General features: G+C 40.2%; 2 protein-coding genes across 2 annotated transcripts in view; both read left to right on the top strand.

Annotated features, from left to right (window-relative positions):
* LOC146643614 (dolichyl-diphosphooligosaccharide--protein glycosyltransferase subunit STT3B) overlaps positions 1-18,562 on the top strand; it is a 108,832-nt gene that overhangs the window by 34,396 nt on the left and 55,874 nt on the right. Inside the window, exon 2 of the mRNA XM_085396657.1 lies at positions 18,026-18,134. Coding sequence (XP_085252783.1) covers positions 18,026-18,134 — 109 coding nt within the window. The remainder of the gene's footprint in view (positions 1-18,025; positions 18,135-18,562) is intronic.
* LOC146643615 (uncharacterized) lies at positions 8,218-9,840 on the top strand. The gene is made up of 2 exons (XM_085396512.1): positions 8,218-8,386; positions 9,274-9,840. The coding sequence occupies exons 1-2, from the start codon at positions 8,250-8,252 to the stop codon at positions 9,542-9,544; spliced, it is 408 nt and encodes a 135-aa protein (XP_085252638.1). The 5' UTR covers positions 8,218-8,249; the 3' UTR covers positions 9,545-9,840.

Genomic DNA, 18,562 nt, shown 5'->3' with positions numbered 1-18,562 from the left:
TGGAAAATTAGAACTGTTGAACCTACTTGAGACTACTCTAGGAGCAGCACAGTTACCCCCATCTGTTTGTGCTAAACATGCTAAGAAAATGCTAAACATACAAACTGCAGTCATTTCAAAGAACATTTAGCTTGGTGTTTCGCAGTTGGAATAGTTTAATTCTAACAGTCTTAATCACCAGGTCAACAGGTCTTTTCCAATATGAAATGCTGATGCTTCTGTGATTGGTGCTCAGTCTTTCCATGCTAGTGATGGGAAATAAAGCAGAACTTCTCTGTGCTGGCCAGGCGATGTACTTTATCACTGATGTAACATAATCGCATTAGGAACCGATTGCCCATGTTATTCTGGTTTAGTGAACTAATGGATCTAGTCAGTTTGCTTTGATCCATGAAAGAAAAAATATCAAGTCAATAAAAGAAGCTACTTTAAGATTGATCACAGTAAATACTTTTGTTTTATTAAGGTTCTAGTTTACTGTGGCCCCCTCCTTTTTGTTATACCCACATCTTCATCTTACCTAGGACTATTTTCTGCACAGTAATTGCTGTGGTGTTTAAACCTATACTTGTGGGGGTTCACATTTCTCATTTTTCTTCTGAAAGTTCTAATCAATACTGGCCCCAGTTGGTTAATTGTATGCTGCACCTCAGTCTAGTGTTATTGAACACAGAAAGCAGAGTTACCTAATGGCTTTGTCATTGACGGTTTCTCTGCACGTCAGCCTACAGTTTTGCAAGTGCTGATAATCTCGACCTAGCCTATTGAGACTGGCTCACTGTCGCTGTTTGCTTTGGTTTCCAAAGTGCTGTTTGATATAAAGCTTTCTTCCTATATCCTCAGAAAATTCCCCCCTCCATTCTCTTCTTTCTACTGAATAGCCAAGGAATAAATTTCTTTGCTTCAAATGAAACTTGAAAGTCTTGGTGATATAGAGAAGGGAAAAATATAGACTCATAAGTTTTATTTCTGTTCTGTTCAAACTTTGTAAAAATCCTGCTTCAAAATAAAAACCTTACCTCACACCAAGTTTCATCAGTCCTGCTGTTGTAAATTATTTTTCCACAAGGTTTATCATAAATATTTGTTGTAAATGGTTGAGTCACAGAGGCTTTGTTTGCTCAACCAAATGTTCAGACCATCAGTTAAACAAGCGGTGCTATGTTATCAATTAAACTGAGGGTTAAGCTTGTCTTGACCTTGGTGTGTCTTCCTAATGTCTATGTTGGCCTCATTGGATTCAGTTGACCAAGCACATTCTTCTTCTTCATCCTATCACAAAGATCATGCTGAGAGATTGCATTGTGTAGATTGCTAACTTCATTCAAGGTGTTTAACTTAAAATGCAGGAATCTATGGAGTGTGAAATGAATCTATGTACCAAACCTTCGTCTTAAATTTCTCAGACCTCGGCAACCCTGCGCTCTCCACAGGTAGAATCAGCAGCAGGCCTTCACCTCATGCATGAAGGCTGAATGCTTACCATTTTGTCCTTCTACCCAGTTCTGGCCATTATGCTTTATATTCATGAGCTGGAGAGACTGTACCATGATACAGGGGCAGCTCTTGTGGAGTAGAGCAGCTTGTCGATGTGCCCAAATGTCCAAGTGGTGTTGGGCAAGATGTTGATTTCCAGATTACCTCGATGCATCTATCCGTTTGTGAAATGGTTTGTTGTACAATTAGGATTATACATCTTCATGCTGAGATTTAGTTAAAATTTAGCTCATTTAGCTGAAGGGCAATGAGCTCAGAAGAATCAGTACTTCTAGAGTTTGTCAGAATTTAGAAAAACGTTTTTCGTGGGTTCCAGTGCTCAGGCACAACTTTTACTTTGAAGATGAATGCTCTTATTTCTGGTTTGCATCACAATTTAAATACTTTAACTAATATTTTGCAACTAGTTTGTGAGTCTTTGCGGACAAGTTGGAGTCTTCATCTGATATCCACCAAAGCAATCACAGGATTTTCAGTGAAGCACTGTGTGCTGGCAGAAACCATTCGTTCGACCACCAGTCAGCAAGACACAATTTTCTGAGGTCACTGACTAGTCTCTAGTCTGTCATAACTGGGAACTAGCGATTGATTTCACAGCGACTGCCAGTAACCAGTTGCAATCAGTCATTTGCCCCCAGCGATGGGTGTTTGCCAGGCAGTCATTAAATGGTCAATAGGCCTGTGTAACGGGAGTCTAATGGGTCTTCACCGAAGTCATGGCGAAGGTCATATCGGCCGTTTTACAGGCACTTTTCTGTTTTCACAAGAATCATCATTTCAGTGAAGCAAGATCAATTTGTGCCAGATAGAAATGTTTGCAATCCTTGTTGACTTCTTGGTTAATTAGTCAGTTAATTGCTGTTAGTTTGTGCAGTATAGGGTTAGGGACTATGCGACTATCTTGTTGACATCTTGGTTATTAAATGATCTCCTGAACTAATTGTAATATAAGTATATTGCAGAAATTATTATACAGAATATGCATAAATTTGAAAGGTGTCCAGAGCCATTTTTGTTTTCATGAAATCATATTTAGTTTTAATAATCCAGCACATTAGAGATGATTTTGCTTTCGACAGGTTTTCATTTGAATAGTTTGGTTAATTCTTATTAAAAACATCTTAACTACTTTGTTTGCTCCAGACACCATTAATAAAAAAAAAAAAAAAAAAAAAAAAAATCAATTAAGGCTTTATTTGACCAGACAAGAGACCTAAATTGGATTTCATAATAAGTTTGAGATTTAACTTCCCCATGCTTTTGTTTTTCATCAATTCTTTTTTTCTTTTCTTTTTTTTTTTTTTTTTTTTAAAATTAAAAAGTTTAAGCAATCATCTCAGCACGTGTACACACAAATGGTGTGTTGGCTTCTTGCTTCAGACTTGCTTTGCCTGCAGTCACCTGTGTATCCCCGACTGCTTTGATAATTTACTTTCAGCGACTCTCATTGTTGTCTTTTAGCTCAGGTAAGCATCTCGTCGTACCTTGCCAAGAATATGACACAATTTAAGATTGATTGTCCTATTAGGCCCATAAGGTATTAAAAGCCTGTGTCTTTGTGATGGGTAGGCATTGCCAGCCTGCGCACGGTTGTGAGTAGCAGTCTAAATGTGTGTGAAAAGATAATTGGGATGTCAATAGCTGGGACTCTTGAAGTCTGATGTCAGGAGAATGTAGACCTCAGTGGCTAACTCCATCAAATAACTGCATTTTACACAAAAAAGAGCGCATCCAAACAGTGAAGCTCGAGCCACAAGCTTTCTTACATATTTGTTGTTATAGAAAGAGACACCACATTGATGTATTCACACAACAGCACCTAGTCAAAGAAAAGTCTTTATGAGACTGCTCTATTTCAGAGCTGAATAACTCTGCTCCCCACAGCCTTTTTTATAACCGAACAAACTGAGAATTTTTATTATGACTGTCAAAATGTGGAGGTATTGGAGCAAATAAATAGTGCTGTGTGTCAGATGGATCCCAGTTAGAGCTGGAGCATAGTAATGTCTATTTAAGGTTGTCACTGATGATCTAAGATGGAAAATTCAACTTTAGCTTTGATTCATTAGTTTGAGCGGGCACTAATTTGGCTTTTTGCATACTGCCATGATGTTACATCTCTCAAGATGCGAGAAAGCAAAACTATGAGGTTGGCTCATCCAGCCAGCTTCCTTTTTTATTTTAATTAAATCATTTTTAAACCGCTTATCCAGTTTAGGGTTCCTGTAGGGTGGCAGGGCTAACACAAAGACAGTCAACCATTTGTACTTGGATTCACACCTAGAGCCAAGTTAGTTCATTTAACATGCATGTCTTTGGACTCTGGACATTACGGTTTTCACCCAGAGGTCGTTTCTCTTGAGGGTTTTAACACGGCTGTACCCATTTTTGGGTACTGTCTCTCTAAGCTTCTCATATGGAGTCGAATTCCACAGTCTTTGAACTGCAGTGTGCAACAGTAGTCTTGTTCTGCTCTGTAGCCTCTGTGAGCTGCAGAGCTGGTTCTGCCTTGTGTGTCCCCGCTTCCCTCTGTCGCTCCAGAGCAGGACAAGGACCACTCTCACCAATTTCAGACCAAGATGGTGGAGTCAAACCATGGGACAAGACACTCCAAGATCACTGACCTCATCATATAAAAGTATCATATCCCTGTTATAGTAATGCAATGTGTTCACCTTCCTTAGCATGCACAACAACATGACAAGTCCTGATGCGTCTGACGGCGAAATTTGCGTGTCAGCTACGGATTACAATTTGGTACCTAAAAAGTGTGCTACATCGACAACCTCCAACAGAACACAGTATTTTTGCTAAATATGTGAGGAAACTTTGTTTCCAAATTTAACAGGAAGTCTTGTCTCACTACTTGAGGCAAAAACACACCGAGTAAAACCAAGCGACAAAGGGGACTTACAGCAGCTGGTGATGTGACCCAAATGTAATCAAATGACTCCACCGAGCATCACTGGAGCACTTCACTCTATATGTCAGGAAGATGGAAATTACTCTTGCAGGTACTAGTGGAAAAGCATGGCTGTGAGGAGCTGGTTTAAAAGCCCGACTGGAGATGCAACATCCCAGGTTTATTATTATTTTTTCTTTCAGTTTTATTATGGGATAATATTGTGCAGCTCCTGAAGAGTTACAAGGTTGCGTTACTTTAGTTATTGTTGAACAAAAATGTCAAGCCTTTATTTTATGCTATTTATTTATAGTATAAAATTAGATTTACTTACTGCTTTAGAAATGCTCCTGCCTGCGAGCTGCAAGCAGTGATAACACATTCAGGATTTTATTTTTTTCTGTGTCCTTGTAGATTCCGTTAGCGCAAATCTTTCTTGAAGCACTTGTATAAATTTGAGACTGCATGACCTACGCCTAGTTAGCAACTGAACTTTCAAAATAACATTCAGAGAGATTGCTTATACATCTCATTGTCATTATCCCAGATAGAAGGGTAAAATATACTCGGGCTTCCCAATCAAGAGAGGTCTCTGTGGAATATTGGGTTCATTTACTGATGCAGGTCTGTACCATAATAGTTTTATTTATCAGCACAAGTAAAACAGTCACTCACTGCTTTCTTGATTCAAGCATACATTTTATGTGCATGCGTAAATATATTTTTAAGTGGGTACAGCCTGCAGGTTGACTGATGAGCAGATTGGCATGAAATGATCAATATTTTCTAACAGAAAGCTAACAGCCTTTGGACTCAGTCTGTTGTGATTATAAAATGTATGCATTAGCATATATTTCAGCAATATGTGTCATGTTTCATTTATTCAATATGTGGCCCTTTGCTTGCTGTATCATAGTCAGTCTGGCCTGCTGAGAAAATGTGTTGCTCATTCCCGGTAAGGATTGTTACATATGCCCCTTCTGTGATTCTACTAATTGCATTTTTGACCATGCTGAATGTGCTAAATGCTAAATATTCTTAATTTAAATGAAGTCTGGAAGATATGATAGACTTGTTATGTTTTAGCTGTGCTGGATGAGCGTTTAATATGTAAAAATCTTTTGGGTGGAGTTCAATTTTAATGTAATGCCTCATTTCCTGTAGCATTAGGATTAAATGGCTCTTACTGGACCTCTTCATCTCAGACGATGAGCTGTGCACTCTGGGTTAAATTGGGGGTGGGGGGTGTCTCCTCTGCAGTGTCAGCAAGTGTTAACTTATTGAAATTAAGATAATTATATTTTTTGCCTGTTTGGAGACTTGGAAATGGTTGACCTAGCAGAATAATTAGCTGCACATTTGTTGTTTATCTCATAATATTTTTAATGTTTCCTCTTTTCTTTTTTTCTGCTCTGGTTCGTGCAAACATGATCAACTGAGTCGGTGCTTCAGTCAACCTACTGCACTCACTGCTTGTCTAAGCAGAATTTCACATTGACAAAGTAATTTTTCAAGGAACATATGCACATATTGCTGTCATGCATTCAGAAAATAATCTTCATTGCGTTATTTGTATTAATCTAATCCTTAATTAACCTCACCTGAACGTGTGTCTTTGTTAAAACCCAACCTTCACACTTCACATGGGAAGGTCCCATAATCTGCATAAAACTGTTCTATTCAATTGTGGAGAAAACTCCAACAATCAAATGACCTCCTCTGAGCAAGCACTTTGACGAGAGCAGGAAGGAAAAAAACTCCCTTTTAACTGGTGTAATTGGAAGTTTGGTAGTTTGATATCTGGCTTTTCTTGCTGACATGGGTGCCTGTGTCGTGCCAACCACCCCACTCACTACACCACTTTGCAATGTGTCTTTTGTTCCATCAACTGGTTGCAGCAGACCCCCCACCTTCAAAAATGATCAACAAGTGCTTGCTCAAAGGGAGTCATGTGATTGTTGGGGTTTTCTGCGTATTATTGTGCGGTCGTTAACATACAATATAATTCACCTTGAGGAAAATGTTGTGATTTGGTGCTATATATATTTTAAAAAAAATTAATTGAAGTTGCTTTTCATTAGAAAAAGTGTGGGCTTGTTTGTGACTGATAGAATACAGTGTAACAATAAAACTTCAAAATGTAATCAATTCATATGTGACATTCACACGCCAAATGTTGAATGTGAATGTTGGATTAAAAAGTGCTTGAGCACAGAAAAAACACTTGTGGTGAATGTGTGGTTTAGTTAAATGCTGCTGAAGGCTCAATTAGAGTATTGAAGTAAATACCAGTCGATTTAAGTTGAGCCACTGCATGTTTAAGCATTGTGTAATTTTGTGTTCTTATATCACTGGCTATTAAAGGTGGCTCATGTGTATTGTTAGCCCACTCTTACTGTTAACAGATATAAAGTATAAGGAGTTAGTAGACTTGACATTAGCTGTTTCCTTCTGCTTGCACGCACTCTTTACAGTAGGCTAAATCATTCATCACACTCTCTGGATGTTTGTAGACTTATGCAGCTTTGCTGTTCCAATATTGGCACAGAGTTCACTTGTGTTTTGGGTGGATAGTTCTATCCACTGCTGGGTCTAAGAGTTTGAACAATGAAGAGATATCACTAGTGGCCAGGATGCTTCATCTTGTCAGGTGATGGCAGGACCAGTAGACACCATTAAAGCTTTGGCAACGATCCAGTCAGCCAGTTAGTGTGACCTTTCCCACCAGTACTGAGTCATTAGTTTTTGGGACAGTTGGACAAAGTGTGCAGTGTGACTGAAAACTCACTGTTATCCAATTCTGTGCTAATCCAACTAGAGCAGGGCGATATGGCCAAAAATATTTATCACGATATATATTTGAAAATTTGCGATAACGATATAACTGACGATATAATTGATGCGAGACAAAATACAACTCCACAACATTACTAGCGCAAAAAGACAACCTATCATTTATTTTCACTTAAAAATTAAACAAGAAGCTGGTTTTTATGTACATTAAAGCTTTATAAAAATGTAACAGTGCAAATGCAAATTCCTTGCTGAAAGTTTAACCAAAAGGCATTTCCAGTAGAAATGGGCTGACATATCCTGAGCATAACCATGTATAATATCCACTGAAGTTAAAAAGAGGTGCTTTGCAACATTAAACTGCAGTGTGCAGTACGTATTTTTCGGACCATAAGGTGCACGGGATTATAAGGCACATTAAGCGAAACAAAGCAGTCAGCTAAATCAAACTTTATTAAACTCATTCTTCTTGCTTCCTCCACTTCTGTACCATTGATTCATTAATGTTGAATTCTCTGGCAGCTGCTCTATTCCCATGTTGTTGCAGTATATTAATGACTAACCTCGTATTGTGGATGGATTATCTCAGTTGTTCTCCTGACTGAAGTTTGGTCCGTTTACAGCATCCTGCCATGCGATTGCATTTGTCTCTAACCATGAGGAACCTTAACGTTAACTTTTATAAGTGGAAAAGTACGGTGTGTTCACACCGAACGCGATGGACGCGAATAAAACGCCCCAAACGCCCCTAATTTGACGCGTGTACATTCGCGTCTCAACGCGTGTCCAAGAAAAATCCATCGCGCGTCAAAATATTTTGACGCGCGTGAACCGGAAAATGTGGGAGGAATGTGGGAGGGAGTTGTGCCAGACCGGTATCTTTGCAAGATGGCAGCTATCGAGCTAGCGCTTGAAGAGAGAGTCTCCCTTCTCTATGTACTGTGGAGAGCAGAGCAGCAGCGTAAAAGACGTCCTCGCCGTACCTGGGTCCATCAGGTCCTCCAGAGGCATGAGCAGTCTGGTGAGTTTCACCACTTGCTCCAGGAGCTGCGCCTGGATGACGGCCGATTCCAGCGCTATCACCGTCGGCCAGTTTGAGGACCTGCTTTCCCTCGTCGGTCCCAGCATCGCCCGCCTAGACACCAACTACAGACGCTCAATCCCACCTGCAGAGCGCCTGTCCGTCTGCCTGAGGTTAGTAAAACTATTTAATACGGTAGTCCTTTATTGATATCTGTGCTAATATGCTAATCCATCCAGTTATACACTGCTAACATGGATGTGCTATGCTAACAGTGAATGCTGTCGGTGTTTACTGAAAGCAAACTGTGGTACAGAGACGACTCTTTATAATATTTCTAGTGATACTCAGAAGGTCTCATCAAGTCCCGATTTAATTCGATTTATGCTGTTATCAGTGTTTGCATGATAGCATGGCTGTGGTGTCACATCAATGTATGCGCTCGGTGTTTGCTGATATCAAACTGTAGCATTAGGACCACTGAGTTAACCTTGTAGTGATACTCACTCCTTTTTATTTAGACCTGGTTTGATTCTGGGATAGTTGAATATTTGTATATAATCCCTGCAGCTGTCAGACTCTATAGCAGGGGTCACAGCCTTTATTAAAACAGAGTTAGATAAAACTGTGAACAGTTTGGTTCATCTCTAGTTACATGGTTCTATCTTGATAAGCTGTCTTATCACAGATTAATTTTTCAAAAATATTAATGATTTAAGCAAGGAAAGGGCTACATGTCAACATACAACTCTTTATTTCTATTAATGTCTCACTTCATTCCTACCTGATTGACATGTTTAGGAATTATGAGTGATTGGCTCACTGTAGTTGTGAAAGTTGCTACCAATCAAATTATGATATGTTAAAGTTAAAACAAAACACAACTGTTTTAGATATTATCTAATATACATTTTGTAATTATCCTTATAATTACAAAATGTTTTATGTAAGATTTAAGTTTTGTGATTTATATCTGACATCACAAAAGTATTTTGGAATTTGAATAATGTATTTTGTAACTGCAGTACACATAATACTGATTTTGAACAATTTTGTCCAGGTTCCTTGTCACCGGGGACTCCTTCAGGACCATCGCGTTCAGTTTCAGAGTCGGTGTGTCCACGGTGAGCCAGATCACCCCCCAGGCAGCGACGTCCATCTGGGACTGTCTAGTGGACGACTTCATGGCTGTGCCTTCACCTGGAGACTGGCGCTCCATCACAGAGGGATTCCAGGAGCGCTGGAACTTTCCTCTGTGCTGTGCAGCTCTGGATGGGAAGCACATCCAGACAAAGGCACCCCATATATCATATAGGAGACACACACATTGATATACACTAAATATTCATTTCATTTCTTTTTTGTGGTGCCCAAATTGATGCACCTGCTTGATTTTGTTTAAACAATTATTGCACACTTTCTGTAAATCCAGTAAACTTCTTTTCACTTCTCAAATATCACTGTGTGTGTCTCCTGTATGATATTTAACTGACATTTTTTATTGTAACAACCAACGATTTATACAGGAAAATAATGTCTATTAACAAGGTTGCCCAAACTTCTGCATCCCACTGTATCAGTATATTTTGTCATTAGTATAATATGAAATAAATTCTACATGTGTCAAGTTGTGTGCCAACATTTGCTGTGTAGTAGAACTGAGACATTAGTCATTATAAACATTTATTTGAAATAATATTAAAAGTCTCAAACAGAAAAACATTAAACATAAATATATAAAATATAAGAATTTACAGAGAGACAGGAATAAAAAGGACCAGCTGCTCTCCAGAGCAGGAACAAGGCTGAGGAGGAAATGCTCCATTGGAGACTGGTGTGGCCTCTTCAGGGACTCCAGGATGGCCAGCTCCACCGCCGATGGACCGTCCTGGGACCCGTCCCTCATCTGCCTCGGAGCCGTCCTCCTCTGTGGGCCTGTAAAACAGCACAAAACACAAAGAAATGAGAAGGCTGCTACTAGATTTTAATTTCAACATTGAAAAAAACAATAACAGGATATAATCAGATTGGTTGTAGATATTTAGTAAAAGGGAATCCCACCGACTAAAAAGGTATCTGCTTGCTGTACATATCTGTGGGTGCAGCAGCAGGAGCTCAGGGACTGGGGATGCTCTGCTGCAGAATCAGTTGGTTCTATCAATACAGTATTAAATGTTAACAGGTTGGATATAATAATCGTAGAGTAGACAGTGGTCCCTCATTTATTGCAGGGGTTCTCAGGATAACTAGCCCCTGGTCACAGTTCTCACAATTGATTCTCAAAGTGCAAACCTTTGTAGATTGCAAAACGTAAAAGTATTATTATGCCGCGGTTTGTCTTCATCTGCCCGCCACTTTCGTGCGCCTTTTTCCCTCACGGTGCAGGTGTCTATTTCCGAATGAGGCTCATAGTTATGGGTGTTTTTGTGCTGTTTTTTCTATTGGACGCGATGGTTATCAAAACCAAACGTGATAAATTTGGCAAGCGCAGGAGATTTGTCAATCAGGCTGCAGAATGCAATGCTGTACTGTGCAATAAAAAAATCAGCGAAAAAGCAAAGCAGTGACGGATGAACAGCGGGACCACTGTGTGCTGTTTATTAATAAACAATAAAATATATTCCTAAATGACAACATGCATAAAAGCAGAACGGTATTTGTACGTCAGTGGGAAAATAGCGGTGGCTTGCTAGCTTTTGTGCGGCTTCCCGGGTCAGTGAAAACTTTCAAAAGAGAAATGAATGAACTTACCAGGTTGCCCGATCTCTTCACATATCTTCCTCCAAGCTCGGTCCTTTTTATTCCTGTCTCGGTACTGAAAGCAGCTGGTGTTGTACAGCTCCGAGTTGTTTGCTACCGCATTGATTAGCCTTCCCCTCCATTGAAGTATGAAAGGCTTTGGCTGGATCTGCCCCTTTGACCTAGGTAACAGCCACGTCACCAGGCTCCTGATTGGTTGTCGCGGCGCGATTTGACGCTGGAGTTCAGATTTTTCCAACTCGAGCGGTAGACGCGAAACGCACGTATGCACAAAATGCAACACAAAAACTCACGCGCGTGGTTTTATTCGCGAGTCAAACGCGCCAGACGCGCTACACTGACGCGCGTTTCACGCGTTTTGGCGTTTTCGCGACGCAAATCTGCTTCCGAATTTTCGCGGGACCCGCAATCGCGCGTCATCGCGCCTTTCCATTGACTTTACATGTAAACCTGACGCTCTATTCGCGTCCATCGCTTTCGGTGTGAACACACCGTGTGTTTGTCCTCCAGCTTCACTGTGTATGTTATGCTAACATAGCTGTGTTGCTAGCGATCACGTAGCACATAATTATATACCAGCTAGCCCAACTTCAGTAACCCTACAAACGTCACTGCTGTTTAGTTTCCTGTCTTCATTTATGTTGGAAGTGATAGCAGAGCTGTACGTTTGATTTTTTTCAGAAATCTCTCAGTCAGAACATGCAATATCATGTTTAGGTAACTAGCGAAACTAGCGAGCTAACTTCCGCTAGCTTCCTGCTAGCTTCTAACTCCGTTAAATGTAATAACTTTTGTTTTCATGGATGCCTGGAAGTTAAACTTCATAGTTACACCTGGTAAAGCAGCAATGCTGATCGTTTTATTAAAGATGAAAGAATTTAGACAGTTTTTAACTCTTAGTGATGCTGCAGTGTTCGTTTGACCTGAAGCTTACGGAGTTTAGGACCCAGATTACTCCCAGATTTAAGAGCATCTTAGTCCGACAAATACGACAATAACGACGGCCGCTTGCATGTTCTGCAAAAAAATGTGCTTTTTCGTGTATCTGACGGACAAACACCAAACCAGTTCCACATCACTGAAGTTGCACCATTTTTACAAACCAATTCTGGTTCATCTGTTTCACTCAACAATCGGCCATGTGCGTATGAAAACAAAGGCACTGCGCATGCGCGTTTTACTCATATTCTATTGCGATATTTCATTTTCCTATCGTTGCCTAACATTATACCGGTATTACCGTGAACGGTATAATATGGCCCAGCCCTAAATCCAACCAGAAAATCCTATTTTGGGGATATTGGAAGGCAAGTTTTTGTGGGCTGTTGATAGCTGTAATCCTGTTCTTCAAATGGCCCGTCTAAGGTTGCTAAAAGAGGCGAATGCACTGTTGCCTAAGAAAACGTGCCTTTAGTCAAAGTATAATTAAATGGCAAAAAATATGATCATTTTGATAACTCAGGTTTTTGACCCTGATCAGGTAGTCACATGTATCACAAAGGTACATATTACATAAGTATAGAAATTGTTAGCCCAGGGAGAGTTTTCAAATGGACATTAGCTGAGCCAGTGAACAGCTATTCACTCCTTGGTTTTAGTTGTGTTCCTGATTAAAATCTTTAGATTCTAGACATTTGAATGATGAAATTTTTATTCTCATTCCACAGTACTCTGCAGAGGTCTTGAGCCACCCATCATTTCTTCATATTTGCTAGAAAAATGGGAAATAGGTGCAGCAATTTATTGGAACACATGCAAACTGGCAAGTTAATATTTGGGGTGTTGGCGCCTCAAGATGATCTCACACTGCTTTAATAATGTTGGGTTCGGTCTGGGGAGGCCAGTCCATGAGTATTGTTTTTTTTTTTTTTTTTTTGGTTTTTGTTTTTTTGCTGTTTTTTCTATCCAAATATGCTTTTACTACATTAGTTGTGTGTTTGGAGCTATTGTCATGCTGAAAAATGAGGCCATTGCCAGTGAAATATTTTCCATATAATTATTGGTATTTTTTTCTGTCTTCATAAGTCTATAGATTTTGGCAAGATTCCAACACCACTGGCTAAAATGCAGTAATAAACCACCACAGAGCCTCCACTGTGCTTTACTGATGGCTGTTTTCCTCCCCTGAGGAGAACTGAAGGGTTTTTTTTGCTAATGTGTCTTTGAGAATTACCTTGTTGGTGGAAAAATACTATTTTTATGTCTGTCAACCTGTAAATTCAGTTTAAGAAACTGGCCTATTTTTATTCCTTTCTTTTGCTGCTAGTTACAAAGAGCAAAAAGAGGATTTAAAATTGTTTCTTTGCTTTGTCTGTTATGTGTAGAGCAGCTCATCCATAGTTAGGTGCCTTTTTATGCTTGAATGTTAGTGGCGTAACAATCTTCTGCCTCTCCGGGATGTTCTTTTTATAATAATCATTATAATCATGTTGCTAATTAACCTTATTAGCTGTGAGATTTCCACTAGCTGTCTTTAGTTCCCCGTGTACCTACTTTTTAAAATCATATTGGTGGCATGCACTAACGTTTTCTATGTAATATATATACATGTATATTTTAAATAGAAAGCAATGTTTGTGGCAATGTATCTCTGTACTCTATGCCGTAGCCTGATGCAGAACTCAAAGATGTGTAGGGTAGCAATATGCAGTGCAAACCCAGTAAGTTGATTAGCACAAGGATAATATCACTGTGAAACAAAATGCAATGGGATGTAATTGTATCAGGTTCATTACGCTGGTGTAGATGTTTTTCTCATTCTTATAGCTCTGTCAGTCCGTGTATAGATTTACAGTCTGTCCTCGAGTCTTCTCTCTGTTCTGCATTTCAGTAAAAATAACAGTCCAGTTTCACTTGAGGTTGCAGAGCAGCACAGAGACATCAGCTCACAATGCAAACAGCAACACCGTACCCTGTGACAGGGACTCGGCACAGAACTCTAATTTCTGCTTTAAGAGACGTGGCCTTACAAAACGACAATAACAGGGTCACCCTGACGATGGTCAACAATGCTCGACTGCCGGATACCTCACTGTGTGAAGCTTATTTTGTTTGTGCTTGTTTGCCTTCTTGGTCCATAAACAGTTTCATCATTTACACGTTGTTCACAGAGGTTGTTAATTAGTCAAGGTGGCGATTAGAACCAACGACCATTCAGACACTCACCAGAATATGGACGAGTGGGGAAAAGCCAATGATGCATCTGATTATGCAGTTGATGCTGAATGAGGCATTACTAGTTTATAAACAGGAAGGGAGCCCACTTAGTCATGCTGCTGCTGATGGCACAGCCTGAACAGGAAACTGGTAATCAGTGAAACGGACCTTGATTAAAATAAATGACGGTGCTTGCAGGAGTCCCCCTGTGATATCAAGTGCATAAATATCCCACTTCTATTTTTATTTTTGCTTTCAGATATTATCTGCGGAGTTTATATAAGAGTTGTTCTGCAGATATGAATCCAGGATTTTTTTAAATTTATGTTCTTTAAATGGTGTTATTAGAGGTGTGCTGCTTTCCTTGAAGCGTACTTGCTGGTTTTCAGAGGTGCTGCAGTACAATCACTAGTCATTCGTGTGCTTTGTGGGCCTGAAAACCATATTGGCAGCTATGCATTAAATTGCTAATGTTCCTGGCAGAGCTACATTATCCGCCCCGTCAAAGTGACAAGGGCAGAGGTAGAGCGCTCCCTTCAGCTGTGCATGAGATCTTTGGAAAATGGGTTGTGTGGATATGGTGTGGCAGTGCGCAAAGTTGTCTTTTTTAAAGGCTTTCTTTGAATTTGCCGTGTTTCCGCCTCGCTGCTTTGACAGCTGCAGAACAATGAGGCCGGATTGGCTGGCCAGTTTCACAGCACCTACATTCAGTCTCTCTGTGGTCAAACTCGCACACCTGGCTGCTTCTGTAGTTATTTTTTTTCCCTTTTTTACTTCGTAACATTGAGCTTCTTTCCACGCCTCAGCATGCAATGAAATATTTGTATTGAAAGAACTGGACATTAAACATATGAAACAATTGCTAGACTTTAATTGACAGGACCTAATCTTGTATGGGGGGTTTTGTAGCAGAAAAACTGTAAAGCCAGTAGCTCTTTTTTCTCCTTTCCTGTGTGACTCCTGTGTTCCAGCTGGATGGTTTGTTTGTCCCAGTCTGTTCTCTGCCCAGATTCAGACTCTCGGGCCTCAGGTTGTTGAGTAATGTGATTGCCTGAGGAGCCCCAAGGATAAACACTCATGTCAGCTTCTTTATAGCTTTTCAAGATCACTTTAAGAGGCACAATGCCTGTGAGTGTTTGCCTGTTGTTTCATCCGTCGCATAGAGAATATTGCTCTTCTAATTTATGATCATTCTGTTCGTCTTGACTTATCAATATGGTTAGTAACTGTTGTCATAGAGAATGAAACACAAAAATAAAAATCCTGGGATCTGTTGACTTTTTTCCAGTATCACCTGTATCCCACAGCATCCCATCATCATGTTGCAACTTCTCCATCAATGAAAGCGTGCTGCATACAAAGACGTCTTCTCAAAACTAACTGAGGGATGGGAATAGAGAAGATGAGAGCAAACCAAGCATCTCGTGACCGTGCAGCAGTTTTAAACTTATTGCATTGATCGTGAGCGTCTCACGCTCCACGACTTTGCAGCTTTTTAATGACATTGCTTGTCATCTCTTAATCTGTCTCACCTGAATACATGGAAACGCAGTTTATGTGATTAACTTTGGAAGCACGCTTATTGATTTAATGACATCCCTAGCCGGCCTGTTCGATTGTGACTGAAAACATGCTGACGATAAATTTGGTCAGTAATTAAACTATTGATTGTTTATCAACAAATATGCATTTATTAAACACATAGGTGTTTTTTGTCGTTTTTCTGTTTGTTTTTAAGCAGAGGATTTTCTTGACCTTTATGAGTTCAAATGAAAGGGGTGGACACTATGAGGGACACAGGGTCGCCTGGTAGAGAGTTGGACCCAGACTAGGAGATGTTTTTGACCATGAGGACCCCTTCCAAAGACAACTGTCGGTCCCTGCCAGCCTGCAACCTCCAACGTGGAACGTCCACAGAGGCATATTGGGGTGAAGAGAGGCACGGCTGGCAGCAGATGGGGAGCTTGATGGAGAGCTGAAGCCAGTAACCACCTGACACCTCAGCCGCTCTGTAGGATGTGGACTGGGTGACAGAGCCTTAGTGGAGACAAAGACTGCTGCAGGAAACCATTATCCTTCCACAGGTTTACCTACGGAAACCTTGTTACGACTCCTATTTTCGTCTGGATTGATCTTGTTGTGCAGAGGCGCTCTTTCAGTCATTTCAGTTACAGAGGAACAAAATGGCGAGTGAGCCTGTGCTTCTAGGGAGGAAAGAGGTGCGCTCCATTCATAACACAAGACAACACGAGAACTTTCTAGCTAAAATTACAGCCGTCTTTGAAAAGACCAGTGTTTAAGGGTTTGTGCCTGTTCGCACTTGAAGAGTGGGGTATGCTGAAGGAAGAAAATGTAGTTGATTGGCTTCGCAGCTGTCGTTGCGCCCGAGACACCTGTGCTTTTTGTGTGTGTGCTTTTTGTGTGTGTGTGCTTGTTGTGTTTCACTGTTTCTGTTGACACTACTTTAAGGTCAGATGAATTTGATTATAATTGCCTCTTCCAGCAGCTTGCATGTTTCTCTTTTTACAGTTGGAGTATACACTGTTTGCAAATTTATATCAGATACAAGTTCAGTATTTAAGTCTTTTTAAGTGACTTTTAATCCCTGTTTTCTCATTAACGAGTGCCAGTAATAAGGAAGTGATTGCACTGTTGAGTCGGTATTATGGCCTATTATTGTTATTTGTAGCAGATTTAGATGCAGATAAACGTCTCACTGTTTTGCATTGTTAAAATGCCAAGCTTGCCTTCTACTTATACTCTTTTGATTTGTGTTTAAAAAAGAAAAAAAAAACCTCATGCAGCAGGAGCCTCTTTATAGCCTCTAAACTTTGGCATGTATATGCTGCTTTAAGATGCACATAAATGCAAATTTACAGCATCAGCTTGTTGAAACCCCTGAGCCTGCTATTGGTGCAGCAACGGCCACATGTGCATATTTGACTGAAAATAAACACAGAAAATCTGGTTTTAAAGCAAAACTGTCCCAACCAAGGCTTTGTATTGTTTAGTCTCATTTCAGTCTTGTTACTATAGCCTTTGTGTTTGTTGGCTTGTCATATTGTTAGACTTGATGCAATATGAATCAAAGAATTGCTCCAGAGCTTATTAGTCACACAGATGAGGCTGCTGTGTCCTCTGTGATATACATTTGTCTAATAATAGTCCTTTAGTGAGCTGCTGAGGTTTGCTATAGGATCTCTATAGATGAATTATGTTACATGAGCCTTTGAACATACTCGGCCTACATTAATGAGCTCGGTGGCAAAAGAAGCTGCCTCTGAAAATTTACTGAACACTTGCTTCGTTCTCTTTGGCAGCTTTCTTCTCAGCACTGTCAGCTCTTTGGTTCTGCTGCTTGACGCCGTTCCAACCCCCTCGGCTTACCACGGCTACAGTGTGAATCGAAGCCTGTTTGGAGTAATATTCCTTATATTTATTCTTAGTTTCCCCCCCTTTGGTCATTATTTCTCTGTTCTAATACCAGACCTATTTTACGTCTTCGTCAGCTCAGCCTAGTGGTTGAAATTGGAACTATTTGTACAATAAGCAGGCTTTTGTTCTGAAAATGCCACCGTATGTATGAAAGCCCTTCATCGCAACCTTTTTCCTTTTTTAAATCAGCGACTGACCTGAGCTGTTGGCGATAGCACAAAGGCTCACGTTGTGAATGGAAGCTTCATCTTCCATGTTTCAAAAAAGAAAAACTCAGCAGCTTATCCATTCGTACCGCCTTCAGAAAATCTGTAAATAATCTATTCGTTCCTAGAGATGAGTCTTTGTTGTTCCCCTTCTCAAAATTGGCCTACAAATGAAAATAGATCTTTATTCTATCTGTGTGGTTGTTTCTTTGCCTTACACGAAGTAATCCCTATTATTTTTCTGCATCTCTACAGGTTCAACTACAGATCAACACACCATCTCACCACCAATGGCTTCTATGAGTTCCTCAATTGGTTCGATGAAAGGGCGTGGTACCCCTTGGGGAGGATCGTGGGTGGCACAGTAAGTTTATCCTCAAAATGCAGCTCCATTTGTTACATATTTGTTCATCAATTTTCCATTTCCAGTTTAGAGAACTAGAGATTTAAATCTTGTTAATAAGGTGCCCATAAGAGCCACAAGTATCTCTACTGATCCGATTTCTAAATGGCCTATTCAGCTTTGGAGCTACAAAGCTGATGGAGCCTATCCCATCTTGCATACACATCTTGGGTACACACTGGATCTGTCAACAGCCCCCCCACACAGTCTCACATCCTCACCTACAGTCAATTTTGAATCATAATTTAACCTAAAAAGTATGGCTGTGGGGAAACTCCACACAGGAGTACCACAGGCTCACAAAATTTTAAGAAAATATGTTTTGTGATTAAAAAAATAATAATAATAATAGAGAGAACCTGAGCAACACTGACTTGGATAATGACCTC

This window comes from Rhamphochromis longiceps, linkage group LG22, assembly GCF_057381845.1.
Source record: "Rhamphochromis longiceps isolate RC_006_pf linkage group LG22, R_longiceps_female_GT1.1, whole genome shotgun sequence".
Lineage (NCBI taxonomy): Eukaryota > Metazoa > Chordata > Actinopteri > Cichliformes > Cichlidae > Rhamphochromis > Rhamphochromis longiceps.
This window is presented reverse-complemented; position numbering and strand designations above follow the sequence as displayed.